We start from the raw sequence: 18,558 nt of genomic DNA, 5'->3' as shown, positions 1-18,558 counted from the left end.
CTGCATGACTTCTGCATAACAGACCTGGAATATGCAGATGACATGGAGTCATTCTCAACCTCACAAACTAATCTCATCAGTGCCCTGAATATATTTACAGAAGAAGCCAGTAAGCTTGGTCTTCAAGTCAACTGGAAGAAGACCAAACTGATGAAAGTGACTATCGGATTTCTACATCTACCCATTGTAATCGATGGAAAAGAGGTTGAATTTGTTAACACATTTGAGTATCTTGGTTCCATTGTCACCAAAGAGGGAGGTTGTCTTGCTGCCATGAAACATCAAATCAGCAAGGCCATGGGTGTTATGCAGTCTCTTTGGAAGGCTCTGTGGCATCAATGTCACATACCAACTTGGACTAAGATGCATATCTATCAAGCAGCAGTGGCTTCTGTCCTTTTGTATGGCTCTTAAACCCGGGCAACCACAGAGAGACAAATGTGCCAGCTGGACTCTTTTGACTTGAAACAGTAACAATGTACTGAAGGCATGTCAGGTGTCAGGCCAACCAGCCTCCAGTGTCTTCCCAAGTGATGCAATGCTATCTCAGCTGGCTTCGCCTTCTGCTTCATATGCTGGAGTCCATACCAGTCCACCAGATTTATGCATTTGATCCAACAAAAGCTGGACAGAGAAGACCTTGTGCATAGCCTTGCAGAGGCTGGAGGGATATTGTGGCTTCCGACTTCACCTGCCACAGCCTTAATACAGAGCAGGCCACAACCTTGACAGGAGACTGGGCTCTCAGGAAATCGTTGATCTAAAGTGTGTATTCTATTCTCCATGAGCAGGAGAATTAATGAATGGCATAACTCTGAATATAGACAAGGCCTGACATCACAGCATGATCTGACATGTCCCCATGCTTAATTTGAAAAGATTTGGTTTTCCGAACAAATTTAGTAAAATAAACATGTCACTAGTCAGAAAGTTGTGTTTTTTAAAAAAGTATCCAACAATATTCAGTGTGAATACAGTATCTGCTACCTACATTTTATTTTACAGATTATTAGGAAAAGGCATTAAAAATCCATGCTACTGTCACTTCATGTTAGCTGTTAACCTCAGGTTTTTACACTAACATTAAATGAGGTGTCCTCCGCATTTGTTGGTGTATTTCTCAATTTCTTCTTCTTTTTTTTTAAAAAAAGGAATTTTTGTTAGGCATTTGGATGCTTAAAATTGCACAAATTTATGTTTCATAGGTGCAAAAATCACAAATCCAAAGCATGCAAATTCACCGACTTCAATGACACAGCTCAGGATACAAAGTGAAACACAAAGGAACCAAGCAACACAGAAAAATCCCAAGCCACACTAGTGTAAACGCCCTCTACGCTAGATATTTTCTGTTGTAGGTACATATATCTACAACAAATGCACTACAGGAGAACCTCAGAGTTACGAACACATCGAGAATGGAGGTTGTTTGTAACTCTGAAATGTTCGTAACTCTGAACAAACTTTATGGTTGTTTTTTGAAAAGTTTACAAATGAACATTGACTTAATACAGCTTTGAAACTTTACTATGCAGAAGAAAAATGCTGCTTTCCCTTTTTTTTTAAGTAGTTTATATTTAACACAGTACTGAACTGTATTTCCCCCCCCCCCCCTTTTTTTTTTTCCATCTCTGCTGTTGCCTGATTGTGTACTTCTGGTTCTAAATGAGTTGTGTGGTTGACTGGTCAGTTCATAACTCTGGTGTTTGTAACTCTGAGATTCTCCTGTATTTCTAAAAAAAAATGCAGCTATAGAATTTCACTTGAGTAAGGGCAAAAGCAATCTTTCCTCTATCTCTTAAGACCACCCCATGTCACAAGATGTTGGCATTTAATCATTGTCCAGGGAGGGCTAACCATGTGTCAAACACAGTTGAAACTAACATGGGATCAGATATTTGGTGTCAGCCTAGGCAAAATCAGGTCAAAAGTTAGAGCTGCAGTGAGGTGCTCATTACAGGGGATCTTTAAAGAAGATTCTTTAAATGCTCATTTAAAATTATCTGTGATTGCTTGGAAGGAAAACTAAAGTGAAAGCTTGGAAGGAAAATTGAAATGAAAGCTGTGAAAACTCACTGTATCAGTCAGCGTATGCAGTGATCTTATATTATATGGTTTAAGGAGACCATTCATAATGAGTGACTGCAGAATAAACTTAGCACAGAAAAATGCTTGCATTTTTGTCTTGGAGATTTTTCCAGGGATTTTTAATTGAGCTATCAGTTTGAAAGGTGCTTTCTTTTAAAAACAAATGGGAACTCACACACTCAATCAGCCCTCTATTCCAAATCAAGCTTGCATCGTCTGATTTGGTTTCAGATCACAAGCACCTCTAACTGAAACTGTCATCACAGAAAATGTTCTATCACATCTCGTAAGAATATTGCACAGGTAAGAGCAGTTCATTGTATCTATGATATCTCTTTGCTTTCACTTGGAATGAGCAATTTTCAGAATATTCTTGCAAAATGCATAAAGTTCAAAACAATGTATTTCAGGATACACATACAATGCAAAGTTACGATACTATAGTATTTGATGTACGCCAATAGGTAAAGTCCCTAAAAAACCAGTCATGCAGTTTTTGTGCCATGAGATAGATAATGGCTATTTCGTAGAAATAGATCCAACTGGCTCCATTGGAGCAGCAGTATAAATATTCAAAATAGAAATAATAATAGGCCCTGATGTGAAACTTTTTTCCAAATATTGTCTCTTCTGCAAGTAAGGAAAGATTCAGCTTAGGGGCTACTATATCTTGTTATAAGCTTATAATTGTGCTCAAGGGTGGAATTTATTGAAATGTATCACATAATGCTACCATTGTTTAATTTAACGAAGTCTTCTAAGACATTTTAGTAGTTATTATTAATTAAAACGCATACTAAGAAGGTACAATGGGGATTTCTAATGCAATGGGATTTCCATATGGTGTAGTTCTTAGAATGCTGTTCCGACAGTGGCTGCTTAGCTAACCGAGTGGCATCAGAGTTATGTTCCACGAAGAAAAAATACTAATGCATATATAAAATGGAGCCTTTCTTCTCTCTCCCCTTTATCCGCATCTGCTGTCTTCATACCTGCTTTCCTCCAGGGACCCACCAGCCTGCATTTACCCAAGGTGTTTGTGCATCAACTTTCCATGGAACTCGCCCAATAACCTTGTATTTTCGCTTGTTCCGTGTAATAAGGATAGAAGGTAATGTGCTGTGTCAAATGGAGATCACAGATCGGAAACGTTTATTTTATGCTATTTGTCCGAAGAGAATAAATCCTAAATAATCAAGTGCAAAAGTGCAAATGAGTTGATAAATAAATCTTCACTCTGAACTGTTTTTCTCCTGTTAGTTCAGACTTTCTTTCTCTTAGGATCCTGTTTTTTTGTGCCCTGTCTACCAGTTTTGGCCACTGTCTGTACCATAGACAAAAACATTCACCTTGTTGGTAGTATCTTATTATGCTTCATAGAAGAATATACACAAGGAAGAGGAAAAAACCATACCAAATGAATCAGAAGTGATCAGTGCTTAAAGTAAATACAACAGCCAGCACTGGCAAGAATCCACAATTTCAATACATACAAGTGTGGCAAGTATGGGTGTTCCTCACGTGGTGGAATTTGCCTGGATATTAATACAGTATTACACAAAACCTTGCAGCACTATTAGAACAGTGCTTAAAACTTCCATAATAACTTAAATTTGTGAGTGAGTCTGCATTGAAGATATCCTGAATTTTAAAAGTGCCATTTCTCTCTCCCTCTCTCCCTCCCTCTCTCCCTCCCTCCCTCCAGCAGGAGGTGGAATAAATCTACAACAATCTGATATCAGATAAGTTCAGCTGTAAAAAAAGTTGGCCAGGTCCAGTGTATTCTTTAAAGAATGGCAAATTATGACTTCAGTTACAATGTCTGTGCAAAATATGCCTCTTTCCTTTTAAAGAAACCAGTGTCTACAACTCATTTAGAAAATGTGTGCCTGTGCTTATGTCCCCCTCACAATGAATAAGCATAAAACTACAGACTCCCCCGCAAAACTACAAGAAGTTGGATGATCCTCTGAAGCTTCTGCCTTGCGTCTCATTAAAACCAGGACCCCTCCTCATTAGCTTTCAAGGGCTGGCAGTCCATGAAACCATTGCATGGAAGTAATATAAATAACCTAGCAATAAAACTCTGACATTAATAATGAAAATGGTAGCAGTGTTTACCCTTTGAATCCATGTTCACCTCTCATTCCTTACAACACCTTTAAGAGATGTGTTAATCATAGTAAAAAGTTGTTGTCCACTGCCTTGCGCCAGTCATTTCTTTTAATAAACAGTCAATCCACTCATACGCTGAATATCTTGAATTGAGTTCCCATAATACACTGCACTCGTGACCTTTGGATCATTAAATGAAATCCAGAGCTCAGAAGGAGAAGCTGCAAAGAGAGGCTGTTGATCTCTGAAAAAAAATAAAAACAAGATTCCCACAGTTCTGCTTGAAAAACACCCCATATACAATGTACCCTCTTCTTCTGCATTTTAGTAATAGTCTTAAGTCATAAATTAGATTAGTCTTCCACCAAATAACTTAAAAAGGAAGGAATTGTAGCAGACCAGTTTTGCCTGGCTCAACGCCAGATAGCAGCCAGTTCATTTAGAATCCCAGTCACTGTTCAAAAATTGAACTTGGAAATCACATTAATGTTGAAAAAAATCTTCACATCGATGCAGGATTTTTCCAGGTTTCGGGGTCGGAAGAGGGCAAACCGAGATGGGAGGAGAATCCTATGAACAGTGAGCAGGATATACTTCACGGCTGTTGGGTGCACCGCACTCTGGAGATGCCAGCCGTGTTTTGTATTGCACAGGTAAGAAGGAAGTATCTCTCGACAGTCTGCCACCTGGATCAGTGATCTCTGCACATCGGCAAGTTCACAAAAGTGAAAACGTTGAATTCTGTCATGATGGAGAAACATAAAAAGATGCCATAGAGCGAAAGGCACACAAACCCCAGCTTCTTATCCAGCTTCCATTTGTTCATGTGGACACCAAATACCTACAATACACACAGTCATTTGCTTAGAGTAAGCAGCAAAATGAAGAACATTTAGAATCAGTGACAAGCACCTTTTTAATAGTGTGATCATGAAATTTACTTTTCCGCTGCTGAAATTTACTTTTCCGAGTGCCATTGACTTGCTTGGAGAATATTCCGTTCTCAATTGCAACTTATCATTTTAGGATATTACTGTGCAGCAGGACAGATGCACAGCTGAGGTAAATTGGTGTAGATCCATCAGCTGCACTGATTTACACCAACTAATGATCTGGCCCAACATTTTAATAGTCAAGTTCATTCTGGCAAGAACACTTCCATTTAACTCTATGAGATACATATCCCTTAAACTTTCAAAGGCCAGCCCCCTCTGTGTGTATATAAAATGGCTCTTAAGTGTGTACCAGGGCCTGCAATTTGCAGGTGCAAACACTGTCACATGCTTTAAACAGTCTGATGCCTGGATATGAACATGTCAGTTGTGCCGTATTTTATGACAAACTCACATCTGCCCAGCAGGAGCGTGGATTGTATTGCACGAGAGTAAGTCTGGCTTCATGTCTACCATGGAGAGTGACTGACGATTACTAGTGAATTTCCTGGGGCTCCTCCCAGGAAAGAATACACTATGTATGAGCCATCTTGTGTCAGGTGAGATAATGGCTTGCAAAGTACCAGATTAGGCCCCTGGAAATTTTACAGTAGGAATCAGCAGTACCTCTCTCTTACAGCAATTGCTGCTGCTCACAGCAATTGCTGCTGCTCTAAGAGAAAAGGCACATGTGGAGAAAGAGCAAATGTCTATACAATTACTATCTTGGAAATGAAGAATAAAAGACTATATACATACTGTGACAAAAACAGATGCCAGCAGCAAACCAACAGAATAGATAAGTCCTCTGCTGTTTAACCGGATCTGAAAAGAAGGAAGTTTATAAAAATTATGTGAAAAGTTTGAACAGTAGATTTCATCTCTGCTAATGAATCTGTAGCCATAAACCACAGTCTCTAAACAAGGTCTCCAGCAATGTAAAAGCCAAGTAAGACCATTATATCACTGGTTTTAGCCCACTCCCAATTCCAGAAGAAGAGATTTGATCAAAGGATGACATACTCAGAGACTGAGAGCATTACAAAGCCTGCCAGTCTCACCCCAGCTCTGACTTGTCTCTTCTTTAGTCTCTTGTAAGGTTATACCATGGAAATATGCCTTCCTTCTGATTGACGCCTGTGTGATTCCTGCATGAATAATTAGGGGAAAGGACACGTCCTTTCCCCCGCTACTGTTATTAGGCTGCATAAAGGAGACAAAGAGGGAATCTAATGGACAGATCCTCTGCCAGTGCAAATTGGCCTGGTCAGTTTATATCAGTAGAAGATCCCAATTATTTAGTGCTGAGTGAAAAGGCTCTTTGTTCTGTTTATCTGCCAAAGGCTCCCATCCCACAGAGAATCCAAGCATCTCACAACTGTTAATGTGTTTATCCTTACAACACCCCTATGAGGTAGAGAAGTGCTATTATCCCCACTGGGCAGGTGGAGAATGCAGATGCAGAGAGATCAAGTGCCTTGTCCAAAGACACACAGGAAACCTAGCAGAGCAGGGAACTGAACACCTCTCTCCCAAGTCCCAGGCAAAAACCATAAACATTGGACCATCCTTCCTCCCTTTGTGCTCACATGATTCAGTCAGAGCTTTTAGTGTTGGTTTCTTTAGGTACTTTGTTTTTTCTAAAGCAGTAACAACTGGCATAGCAAAGAGCACAATTCTGAACTCAAGCTGGCAGAGTCAAAACTCTCTGCTTCAGCTGGCCCATGTACATGGAAGGACAGGTGTTTGCACTAGGATTTCAATGAGAGAAATGTACAAGACTCTTTTCCTTCACTGGAAGGTTAATACCTTCCCAATATGAAGCAAAGCAGCTAGACCCTGTGGAGTGGATAGCATAGGCTATTGAAGTTTAACTCTTCAGGCTACTGAATTCTTTATTTCCTCCATGCAATTAAAACCTGATGTGCCTATATAATATAAGACTGTCTCAAATTCTAACTATGCTTTCCTGGGCACACCTCACCGAATAGGTCTCATTTTAAAAACATTATTTTATATTATCACATAAAAGCAGGATAATGTAGAGACTGTTTTCTGGATAGGTGCTGTAGTGCTATTCCAGTCTATTAAAGCAGTATTCCAGCAGTGCACTACTACCAATAGAGCATTATGAAGTAACTGGGCCAAATATATTCCTCCACTCAAATCAATAGAGTTACAGAAGGGAAGAATTTGGTTTATTCTGTGCAAAGAAATCATTAGCAAAGTTTAGTTAGAACCAATAGGCATCCAAAAGGCAAATCTGTCAGGGCACATCGAACGTTTCGGTTAGTTTAAGATTCTTTGTAAAGATTAACCCTAGCAGGAAGTCAGTTTACACACTACAAGCAACCTTAAAAGATACTTTGAATGAGGATGCTTCTAATGTTTGTCTGGGTGTGTTTCCTTTCCTTTAGTACAGGAATATTTCCAATAGCATAACTCTACTTGTTACTGAGAGAGGGGAGAGTTGTTAAGAGGAGAGCTAAAAGTGCAGTGTTCTTCCAGCCCTTAATTATTCAGCTGGGTCTACAGATGTATACAGACCAAAGCAAAAGCATTAGTCCATTACTGCAAATGATTTGCAGAGCAGAAAATAATTCTGAGGATAAAAATTCATACACCTCTAACAACGGAGGTCTTGTGTTTCAACAGCTGGATTTCTTTCTGGTTTGTAAAACTGTCCTTAATCCAATGAGCAATTCAAATGTGAATTTTCTGTGATCATGTAATTTACTCAAATGCCAACAGGGGAAATAATGGTACACAGTGTCTCACCCGCCATCTTTCAGCACTCACATCCTCTCAGATGGATTATAAAGTGGCACATTTGTAAGAGAATTAGGAATTGCAAATGCAAGGGAAGGCTACAGCCTCAAGAACTATGCAGCACAGGACTCCTTAGACAGTCACATAGTTCTACATACACACTCAGGAAAATCAAATTGGCCACTCACTGGGCCAAACTCTGCTCTCATGACACAGGTGTAAATCCAGAATAACTCCACTGATTTCAGTCACCCAGTGCAACTGAAAGTAGAATTTGACTGGCTGAATCTGGAAAGGGGAGATCAATTCTAGCATTTTTGCAGTTATAGTCCTGCAATAAACTGCAAGAAGGCAGATGCCTCTATGCATGCAGAACCTCACTATTTTAATGGGTGTCTGTGCTGGAGGTGCGGTGCATCTACATTGTGAGATCAGAGCCTTAGGTAGGCTTGAAGAGGGGATTGTCTCTTATTCTGTGCTTGTGCAGTGCTCAGCATAATGGAACCCGTGGAAACCACTGGAATGAAATTGAATAATAATAATGAGAACCATTCATTAAATTTGTACTGCTGCTATGAACTGGAGATATTACAATTCTTATACTTAACTCGAAGCCCAAGCAAATTCTGGAATTCTGCTGCTGCTCCAGATTAACAAGGCCTCCATGTATTATTCTCAGTAGTCTGACTGCTCAAGGAAACTAGAACTCGGTTTGCTTCGGAACAGGAAGGCCAATTCTAGCCTCGCCCATGTAACTGAAGGAGAGAAAAGCACTGATCTTGCCAACCAGGAAGCTGTGTGCTTGTGTGGCTGTGGACAGAGAATGGAAGAAATTTCCTGAGCCATTTCTGCTCACAGCCTCAATTACCAGCCCTCAGTTTTTCTGAAACAACATTTTCTCCTAGGGTTGGAAGGAGCATCTGCATCCTTGTTTGAGTTCTGAGGACCTTCTCCATTGCTTCTCTCTAAACCTTTCTGCTCTCCTCTAAGACCCACGCTTTGGGCATGCTGTATTTATGGGTACGGAGGTCTGGACGAGATTTCCTTCCCAGCCTGTTGTTTTCACTTTTAGTTAACAAGATATGCCTCGATCCTTGAATCAAATAAAATATCCCATTGTAGACATGCAACCTTGCATCTTCAGGCTGAGTTATTATCTTTAAATGACACTAGATTTTCCTTTGTGATGCTTAGCATCCTCCTAGAAAGAGATGATTTCTTGAAAGCAATGGGAGAATATTTGTCTAATTGAACTACTTTAATTTTCATGTTTGTATGCCCCTGTGATGGGGTGTCCCCCCACTGGAGGCCTGAAGGAGTAAATTAGGCCAATTAACCTATAGGCTGCACCTAGAGGAAAGCCAGGGAGTGCTAAGGCCTAATTGCTGATGAAGTCCAGCTGTGGGAGGAGCTGCACAGGGTTTATAAAGAGATGAATTTGGCAATAGATAGGGGACTGCAACCGGATGAGTCTGCAGTCACACTCCTTGATACAAAGGGGAGAGAGTAGGAGCCTGAGAAAAGCAGGGTAGGAAACAGTCCAGAGAAGGAGCAGTAAGGTCTGAGAGGGATAGACCTGAACTGCTGTGTAGGACGGGCTCCTGCCCGGTCCAGTCCTGGCGGCCCTTCCGTGGGCCCAGGCTCAGAGGAAGGCCACTGCGCCTTCCTACACAACAGGGGAATGTTATTCTTTTAGTCTTTTGCCCCGGCCCCCAGGCAGGGCGGGCGAGCAAGGAGTCTTTTGCCCCGGCCCCCAGGCAGGGCGGGCGAGCAAGGAGTCTTTCGCCCCGGCCCCCAGGCAGGGCGGGCGAGCAAGGAGTCTTTCGCCCCGGCCCCCAGGCAGGGCGGGCGAGCAAGGAGTCTTTTGCCCTGGCCCCCAGGCAGGGCGGGCGAGCAAGGAGCAGTGGCTCGAGTTTAGCGGGCGGCAGAGGCTATTTCCCTTTTGGGGATTGGCAAGGATCCGGGGGGAGGGGAGGGGGACGCAGGCCCACCCAACTCCACTGCGTCCTAGCCCAGGGCCCTAGCAGTGGCACGGGGTTGCCACTCAGTCGGCGGGGCTCCTGCCGCAACACGCCGACAGGGCGTTACCCCTCGTACAGCCACGCCTCTGGCTGTCCCTGGGCTCCTTCCTCCCCTGGTTCCCCGGTACCTATGTCCGTCGGTTCCTCGGGGTCGTCGGGGTACACTGCACGGGGTAGTCCAGTCAGTCCTTCCGCGTCCACGGGGGGCAGACTGGGAAGCTCCTCAGCGAGGGGCAACTCCTCCAGATCGCAGGGTTGTGGGTACGGTTCAGCCTCCGGCAACTCCTCCAGGTTGGAGCCCGCCTCCTGGGATTGGGCGTCTGGCAGCTCCTCCAGGTCCGGACCAGCTTCTGGGCGGAACTCCCAGCCCTCTGGTTCAGGTGGCTCGTCCCAGCCGCTGCGGGCCTGAGGCTGGGTCCAGCGCCTCGGGCCTGGAGACCTCGGCCAGTCCAGAGGGCCCAGAGGCCCAACCCAGGCCTTAGAGGTGGGTCGCCGGGGCCGCAAGGCCGGGAGGGGGTTACCTGCGGCAGTAGTCTGGCTAGGTTCAGCCCCTTTCCGCAGCTGGCGAGGCAACGCGTCTGTCTCTGCCGGCAGCCTTCTTCCTTCTGGGCTGTAGGGCCTGATTTTTATAGCTGCCGCCCTCCCTAAGGCTCCGCCCCCCTGCTGCCGGGTTGGCCGCCCGGCAGGACCTATCGGGGCCCAGCTGTCTGGTTGCCGGGCAGACCGGGCTGCCGGCCAGTCTAGAGTCTGATTGGGTGCCTGCGGCCCTTCCGTGGGCCCAGGCTCAGAGGAAGGCCACTGCGCCTTCCTACATGCTGGTTTGGGGGTTCCTGGATTGGAACCCGGGTAGGCAGGCCCGGATCCCCCTACCAATCCCTGCAGGAGTGATGCAGTCAGCCCAGTGGAGATGGAGGTTGTCTGAGACTTTGAGGAAGGAGACTGATAATATAATGAAAGGGGAGGATGATGATGACTTGGAGGCTAAGCCATGAAAGGGAGGCACTGCAGCTCAGGCCAAACAGGAGAGCAGTTGCAGAGCGAGTGCATGGGGCAATGGGCTGAGCGACCACCATACAGGGTGTGAACAGTGATGAGCTATTTCCCCAGATGAGTCCCAAGGAGGCGCTGCTGAGTAGTGAGTAGCGTGACCCCATTACAGCCTCATTACAATTTAAAAAATTTAAAAAGACATTGTCTTCTTCTGATTACCTCATCTGTCTGCTGGATGGATGGCAGGATGAAACTCCTTCCATGTAAACAGAAAGGGGTGGTTTCCTTGGGGAAAACAATGCTAGCCATGGAATGCACTTTTGTCAGGAAGCTCAGTTGGCTGAAATAGATACCGCAGCTGTATTTTCTGGAACCAAAACTGCAATTCACTGGGCAAAAACCTTGTTGGGAAATGCAAAGTGTTATACAAGCAACTGAGAAGAAGTTTCCACGGGGGTTTGGAAGTCAGAAATGGGTGCTTGATATTTTTCTGTATGCCACACAGCAATAAGAGTGGGTCCAGTGAAGTGGAAGGACTCAGACCGGAAGGGGGAAAATTGGGAAGAATCTGCTAGTAGGTGAACTGAGAACAACAGAAGGAAACAGTGGATAAACAAAGTTATCAATACAAAACTGCACAGGGGTCAGATTTGTACCTGTTGTCAGTAGGCAGAGCTCCTTTGATTTGGTGCCACACTGATTTGTGCCAGCTGAGGTGCTGGCCCTCTGCACGGATATAATCCATTTTTTGTTTCTGCTTTTGCCTGCTGCTGTGGGGTATGGAAGTGTCACTGAATGCTAGGATGCTATGGGACTCTGCCATTGACCTTACATCGGGCATTCAGGAAAGGATCAGGCCTGTTTGAGATTAAAGACATTTGGATCCGAAGAGCGACATTGTTCCAGTCTTTGAGGGCAGTTGGACAGTATTCTCGCTCTAGGAGACAAAGCCAAGCAGGACTGAGCTCATTGTACAAGCAGCAGGGAGGGAAGAGATTGCAGCTGCACCCTTAGCTGGCCCATTCCTAAACCCTAAACCCACCTCCCTAATATTAATGAAAACACAGAAGGTTTTGTTCCAAAAGACACATCGGTTATTCTTCTCCTCCTGAAAGGAAGAAGAGAGGAGTGCTCAGGGGCCAGACTCAGACTTGGTGTAAGTGGGTTGCACATCTCTTGCAAGTGCCTGGCCCAAATTATTTGATGATGTAAACAGTGGTGTCACATGTTGTGCAAATAGAACAGCAAAACAGGTGTAAATGCGCTCCTGCTGCTTTATCTTAGCTGCTTCACCTGCTAGATGTTTTTCCTGCCACACCTGCGTCTGGCACAGGGCATTTAAGTTACACCATTTTACACACACACACACCGAAGGCCAGAATGATGCAGGTCACATTGCTTTATTGTCTTCCAGGCCACTTACTTCCAATGTGTAACATACACTACAGTTCCCCTCAGCCCACAATATGGCTCACTGTCTTAGTGGCTTTACCTGCACATGTTTTTGCTATCGTAGCCTTCTCACAGGCTTCTTTGGCCAATAATAATAATGCTGCAGCCTGATCTATTCCCCACTCAACTTCCCACTAGCCATGGGGGAAGCTGCAACGCTCTGAAATGGGTTCAAATGCTTAGACAAAAGTGTTCAGACTGCTCCAATTTGCAAAACTAAGCTGGAAATCAACCAAGACCAAGCTGTCTCAAGAGACTACTGGTATTTCCTGGTCTTCCTGGTTAGCTCTGGAATAATGTAAGAATAGGCTTGCTTGACGTATGTCAATATTTCTAAATTCAGAGCAAATAAAGCTAGCAAAATGTTTATAAACCCTCAAACAGGGCTTGGGCTTAGTTTGAGTTTTGAGCAGAGTGGGAAGCAGGGTCTAAGAGTACATCTACACTGCAAGTGAAGGTGCAATTGTCGCACAGGTAGGCATACAAGTTGGGTGACCAGACAGTAAGTGTGAAAAATCGGGACGGGGTAGGCGGGTAATAGGAACCTATATAAGACAAAGCCCTGAATATCGGGACTGTCCCTATAAAATCAAGACATCTGGTCACCCTACATACCTGTGCTAGCTCTAATCTAGGTAGCATGGGTAACAAGTTCAGTTAGTAGATATGGTGACAGGAACTTCAGAACAGGGTAGCAAACAGAGTACGTGCCCGGGCTCCCCAGTGGGTTTGTACACTGGTTGCTAGCCTGTGCTGAAGTCCATGCTGCCACGTCTATATTACTGTTACCTGCGCTAGCTAGATTAAAGCTAGTGTGGGTATGCCTTCCCATAATGCAATGCAATCAATCACACTTTGACTTGCACTGTAGACACACCCTTAGTTGGATTTGCCTGGCCCTACCTCCAACCAACACCACTTCCTTCTAAATCATGGAGGGGGGAAAAACTCAGTTCCCTCCATTTATTTAAAAATATGAAATCCTTTCCTGGGACACAATTGTCTACAAGCAAAGCACTCTCTGGAATTGAAATAAGGAGAAATAAACTTCCTTTAGAGCTTTGGTTTGTAATCACACAGCTAAGCAGGACAGGAGCATACTGTGTGTTGATTGATTATAGTTGAAAGCTTTGCAAGTTCAAAATATATACAGCTTGAATTCAAATGGGGGTAATTCCCCTCTTCCCTTTCTTGCACTGCACATGCAAGGATGCTACCATGAATTCCAGATAGCTCTTGCAGTAATAAGCACTGAAGGGCAACCTCTCAAGCAGCATTTGAAGTTGAACACTGGGGACAAAAGGCAATAATGTATTTCTACTCTCCAGTTCTGTTCTGGACATTGCTGAGAGGAAAACGACTTGCTGCTGCCAAAACCAAAACCAGTTTTGCTCCAGGATCCATATAGGTAAGAAATTATCTCATTTGATCGCAATGGCTCGGGTATATTTCCTGCCCTCTCTGCTTGCAAAAGCTGAGGGCTCTGAATCTGCTCCCAAACCAAATTTTGGGATAGTTTCTCCTGCAGTCTCTGGGTTTGGCATCACTCAGGCAGTGAACTCAGCATTTCCTCTGGTCCTGAAACATGACAGGGGTCTGCAGAGTGCAACCAGCGCAGCTTTAATTTAGGACACATGTTACATTCCTGCCTGTCTGCGTGCATTTCCTTCCTGGATAGGTTTGCGTAGGGCTGCTGTGTGAATTTCCTTTGTATAATCCACCACAATTCGTATCACAAAGGACTTGGTTTTGAACAACGCAGGCATGGGGCAGTGCCTGTACAAACTCAAGGTAACCAGTAATGAATGCAAGAGGTGCAGGAGAACTGGATCCTGTGCTGAGAGCGCCCTGGGGGATTGGAAGTTTTTATCGCTATACATCATTCCACCCCCAGCCATAAAGGTCCAGAATGAAGAGAATCAATGAATGCAAAATAGGTAAAGAAAGCTGCAGGGTTCATTTCTAGGCCAGCTATGCTCCTGCCTAAGGGAGTAAGGAGCTCTGTTACTCCCAGTCACAGCCTACGGATATCATCAGGCTCTGGGTGAGGGGGAGAGCAGCTGCCACCTGGGGGCTATTCCCCAAGCTGTGCAGATGGGTGGAGAGTAGATGGGAAATTGGCTCCACACCCCCAGTCCAACATAGGTGAGATAGCATGGAGGGGGAAAGAAGCTATCCCATCCAGGGGTGTGCACAAGGGGGCGCAAGCAGGGGCATGGGGTCCCCCCAATAATTGGTGGGGGCACAGAGCTCCTCTGGCTCCGGTGCTGTGGGGTACAGAATGTGCCCCTCCAAAAGCAGTGAAATTTTTGTTCCTATGCATGTCCCTGGTCTCACCAAAGAGGCTGAGGCAATGTGGAAGCAGAGATCAATTGTGACTCTGTGATTACTCAATCTGCACCCTGCTCCTGACACAGGGCCTTGCTTCGATTGGACTGCAAGTGGCCAATTCCGCCCCATGTAAACAGAAGCTACTTAACATAAGTAAGGGCTGCAAAATCGGCCTTCTGGTTGCTAATGCTTCAGACGAATACACGACTTCATAGCACAGAGGCCAAGCAGGCGGGGCCCATTCCACTGGTGGAATAATACTTTGTCAGACAGGAACTAGTTACACAAAACGGTTACATGCCTGGTCACTCACTCATTGTTATACAGTGATGTGAATTTATGCCAACATGCGGTCATTGGTGGCACTTTTGCACAGCACACTCATTAGGAATGTGTATGCAGGACACTAGCATGTGAATGTTAGTGCTATAAATCCGCATTTAAATAGGCCTAAGGAATATGTTTCGTTTTAGAGTCTGTGGCCAAAGAAATGACACCAGTCCCAAGGCTGAAAGCAAGAACATTCTTCTGTGGGGGAGCTAGAGCTGGCCTCACTTCCCATATTACAGGCAGTTTTGTCTGACTGCACCTGGGGGATGCCCAAAACAGGAGCAGACATCAGCTTTCAACAGCCTTCACAGTTAAAGCCTGCCTCTAGTGGCTGACGGGTAAGTTGATCAGCGCCACAGTGCAGCTGACACACTTGCTCTACAGATACAAAGGATGACAATAGATACAAGAGGGGAAAGTGGGGTGAGCTCCAGTTCCAGGTGGATCTGAGTCTGACCCTGCTGCCCAAAGAAGGTTAAAAAAAATCCTGGCCCAAGCCTGTTCTGACTGTGAACATGCAGCACCTTCAGCAAAGGCAGCCAGATGGAGACCTGGGAAGCAACTGGAAGAAAGACCGGAAACAAATCTCCTTTCCCAGGGATGGTTTTTCCTGCTGTTCCGGATTTGCTAGTCCTGCATTACTTGGCTCCCAAGGATTGAATCCAATGGGATTTCAGTAGCAACAACCAGCTGAGGACTCCAAGTGTTGAATAACTGAAAATGTGAACTATTTCTAAAGGCTGCAGGGAATCAGGATAGTGTGGTTCTTTGCTGGAAAGCTCTACATGAGGGCTAGATGAGCTACAGAGCCAGTACCGAGACAGGTAGAAAGGTGTGTGACTAAGTGAACTCTGGAAGCAGTGATGAGGAGAGTTTTGCAGAAGTCTAGACACTGACAGGTCTTAACAAGTGAAGAGACTACCATGAAATAATATAAGTGAGATATAGAAGAGATCATGAAGACCAATGTAATCTGGTGAGGAAACTTCTTGATATTTATTTTCTTAGACAAAGGCCAGGAGGGTTTCATTTGCATCTGATTTGCAAGCTGCTTTACTTTCTGGTGGAGAATGGACAGAGGTGTTGGTTTGAACAACAGCTGAAGGCACAGGAATAAACCTAAGACGACAAGGTGGATGAGACAAAAAAAGGAACCACCAGAGATATTACAGGCTGAGATCATGGATAATCCTCCTGAAGGAGGAGATGGCAAACAACCATGGAACCTTTCAATCTGGTCATCAACACCAGCTGTTCTACCCTGGAGGAAAATGAGATTGAGAAGTAGCTTTAGGCTTTGACCAGACTCCTGTCAGTCTGTGACAAAGAAAGAAAGAAAGAAAGATCAATCAACTAATCCAGATTGGTGGCTGCACAAGGAGGGTTCCAAGCATCTGTATCCAGAGGAAAAATCCAGGGTGGCTCCTTGCCTCCTGGGTGCCAGGAGAAATTACCACAATGAGGTGTCTGACATTGTAAAGGAGCAGTCCACACTGTAGTCCACATGGGAACAAATGATTCCAAGAAGGGAGATTCACTATAGCCAAGGTTCATTTCAGGCCCCTGGCGAAGAACTAAAGATCACTTAGGTTGAGCCCATCATTTCCAAGGTCTTCCCAGTGCCGACTGAGAAAGGGAGAATGATACTAGAGACCAAATGATAGAATCAGAGAAACGGAGAGCTGGAAGGGACCTTGAAGTCATTAAGTCCAGCCCCCTGCACTGTTACAGGACCAAATAAAGCTAGATCATCCCTGGCAGGTATTCATCCATTCTGTTCTTAAATACCTCCAATGATGGGGACTCCAGAACCTCCCTTGGAAGCCTATTCAGATCTTAACTGCCCTTACAATTGGAAAGTTTTTCCTAACATCTAACCTAAACCTTCCTTGCTGCAGATTAAGTGCATAACTTCTTGTCCTACCATCAGTGGACATGGAGAACAACTGATCACAACCCTCAATGTCTAACATAATTGAAGGTGTATCAGCTTTCTCCCCGGCCTTCTATTCTCAAGACTAAACATGCCCAGTTTTTTTAACTTTTCCTCACAGGTCCGGTTTTCTAAACCTTTGGTCATTTTTGTTGCTCTCCTCTGGACTCTCTCCAATTTGTCCACATCTTTTCTACAGTCTGGCACCCAGCACTGGACACAGTACTCCAGCTGAGGTCTCACCAGTGCTGAGGAAAGAGGGACAATTACCTCCCATATCTTACAGATAAAACTCCTGTTAATATATCCCAGAATATTAGCCTTTTTCACAGCTGCATCACATTGTTGACTCATATTCAATTTGTGATCTACTATAACCCCCAGATCTTTTTCAGCAGTACCACCACCAAGCCAATTATTCTCCATTTTGTAGTTGGGCATTTGAATTTTCCTTCCTATGTATAGTACTTGACTTTATTGAATTTCATCTTGTTGATTTCAGACCTTTTCTCCAATTTGTTAACGTCATTTTGAATTCTAATCCTGTCCTCCACAGTGGTTGCAACCCCTCCCAGTTTGGCATCACCTGCAAACTTTATAAACATACTCTCCACTCCATTATCCAAGTTATTAATTAAAATACTGAACAGTACCAGACCCAGGAGTGACCCATGGGGAACTCCACTACGTACGCTTACCTAGTTTGACAGCGAACTACTGAAAACTAATCTTTGAGTATGGCCTGTCACCCATTTGTGTACCCATTTTAGAGTAATTTAATCTAGACCACATTTCCTTAGCTTGCTTATGTGTCAGAATGTCATATGGGATTGTTTCAAAAGCCTTATTAAAATCAAGATATATCACATCTATTGCTCTCCCCTCCCATCCACTAGGCCATTAGCCCCGTCAAATAAGGAAATTAGGTTGGTTTGGCATGATTTGTTCTTGACACATCCATGCTGGCTATTCCTTATAACCCTTATTATCCTCCATGTGCTTATCAACTGATTGATACCTGGAAAGATACTGGATCAAATTATTAAACAAAGTTCGGCTGACTGGTTTATAATTCTCTGGTTCCTCTTTGTTCTCCTTTTTAGAGCTAGGTTCTATGTCTGTCCTTCTCTAGGCTTCTGAGTCCTCATGTGGTCTCCCTGAGATGTCAAAGGTAATTGCTAATGGTGCTGAGATGGCTTCAACTAGTTCCTTAAGTATCCTAGGATGAATTTCATCAGGCCCTGCCCACTTGAATACATGTAACTTATCTAAATATTCTTTAAACTGTTCTTTACCTATTTTGGTTTGCGTTCCTTCCCCCTTGTTGTTAAAATTAATTGTGTTACAGATCTTGTCACCATTAACCTTTTTAGTGAAGACTGAAGCAAAATAGCCATTAAATGTCTTGATGTCATTAGTTATTAGCTCTCCTTAAGAGCTACACTCTCCTTTATCTTTCTTCTGCTCCCTAATGTATTTAAAGAATCTCTTCTCATTGCTTTTTGTAGTAAAAAGTGAGAGCCTGAGACATGAGACCTAGTATAACAGGCCAGGTATGAGGCCTGAGGCCTATGCTAAAGTAATAGTCAAGCCCTGC

The 18,558-nt window shown here is 44.1% G+C and overlaps 1 protein-coding gene across 1 annotated transcript in view; it reads right to left on the bottom strand.

Annotated features, from left to right (window-relative positions):
- Positions 1 to 3,195: 3,195 nt before the first annotated feature.
- SLC24A3 (solute carrier family 24 member 3) overlaps positions 3,196 to 18,558 on the bottom strand; it is a 329,684-nt gene continuing 314,321 nt past the window's right edge. The window contains exons 16-17 of the mRNA XM_067532815.1: positions 5,895 to 5,960; positions 3,196 to 5,044 (exon numbers count right to left, since the gene is read on the bottom strand). Of these exons, the coding sequence (XP_067388916.1) occupies positions 4,895 to 5,044; positions 5,895 to 5,960 (216 nt within the window). The 3' untranslated portion in view covers positions 3,196 to 4,894. The remainder of the gene's footprint in view (positions 5,045 to 5,894; positions 5,961 to 18,558) is intronic.

The sequence above is a fragment of the Emydura macquarii genome, unplaced genomic scaffold (genome assembly GCF_026122565.2).
Source record: "Emydura macquarii macquarii isolate MOO-44397 ecotype Brisbane River unplaced genomic scaffold, CSIRO-AGI_Emac_v2 contig_3305, whole genome shotgun sequence".
Classification (NCBI taxonomy): domain Eukaryota; kingdom Metazoa; phylum Chordata; order Testudines; family Chelidae; genus Emydura; species Emydura macquarii.
Note: the sequence above shows the minus strand (reverse complement) of the source record. Positions and strands in the feature narration are given on the sequence as shown.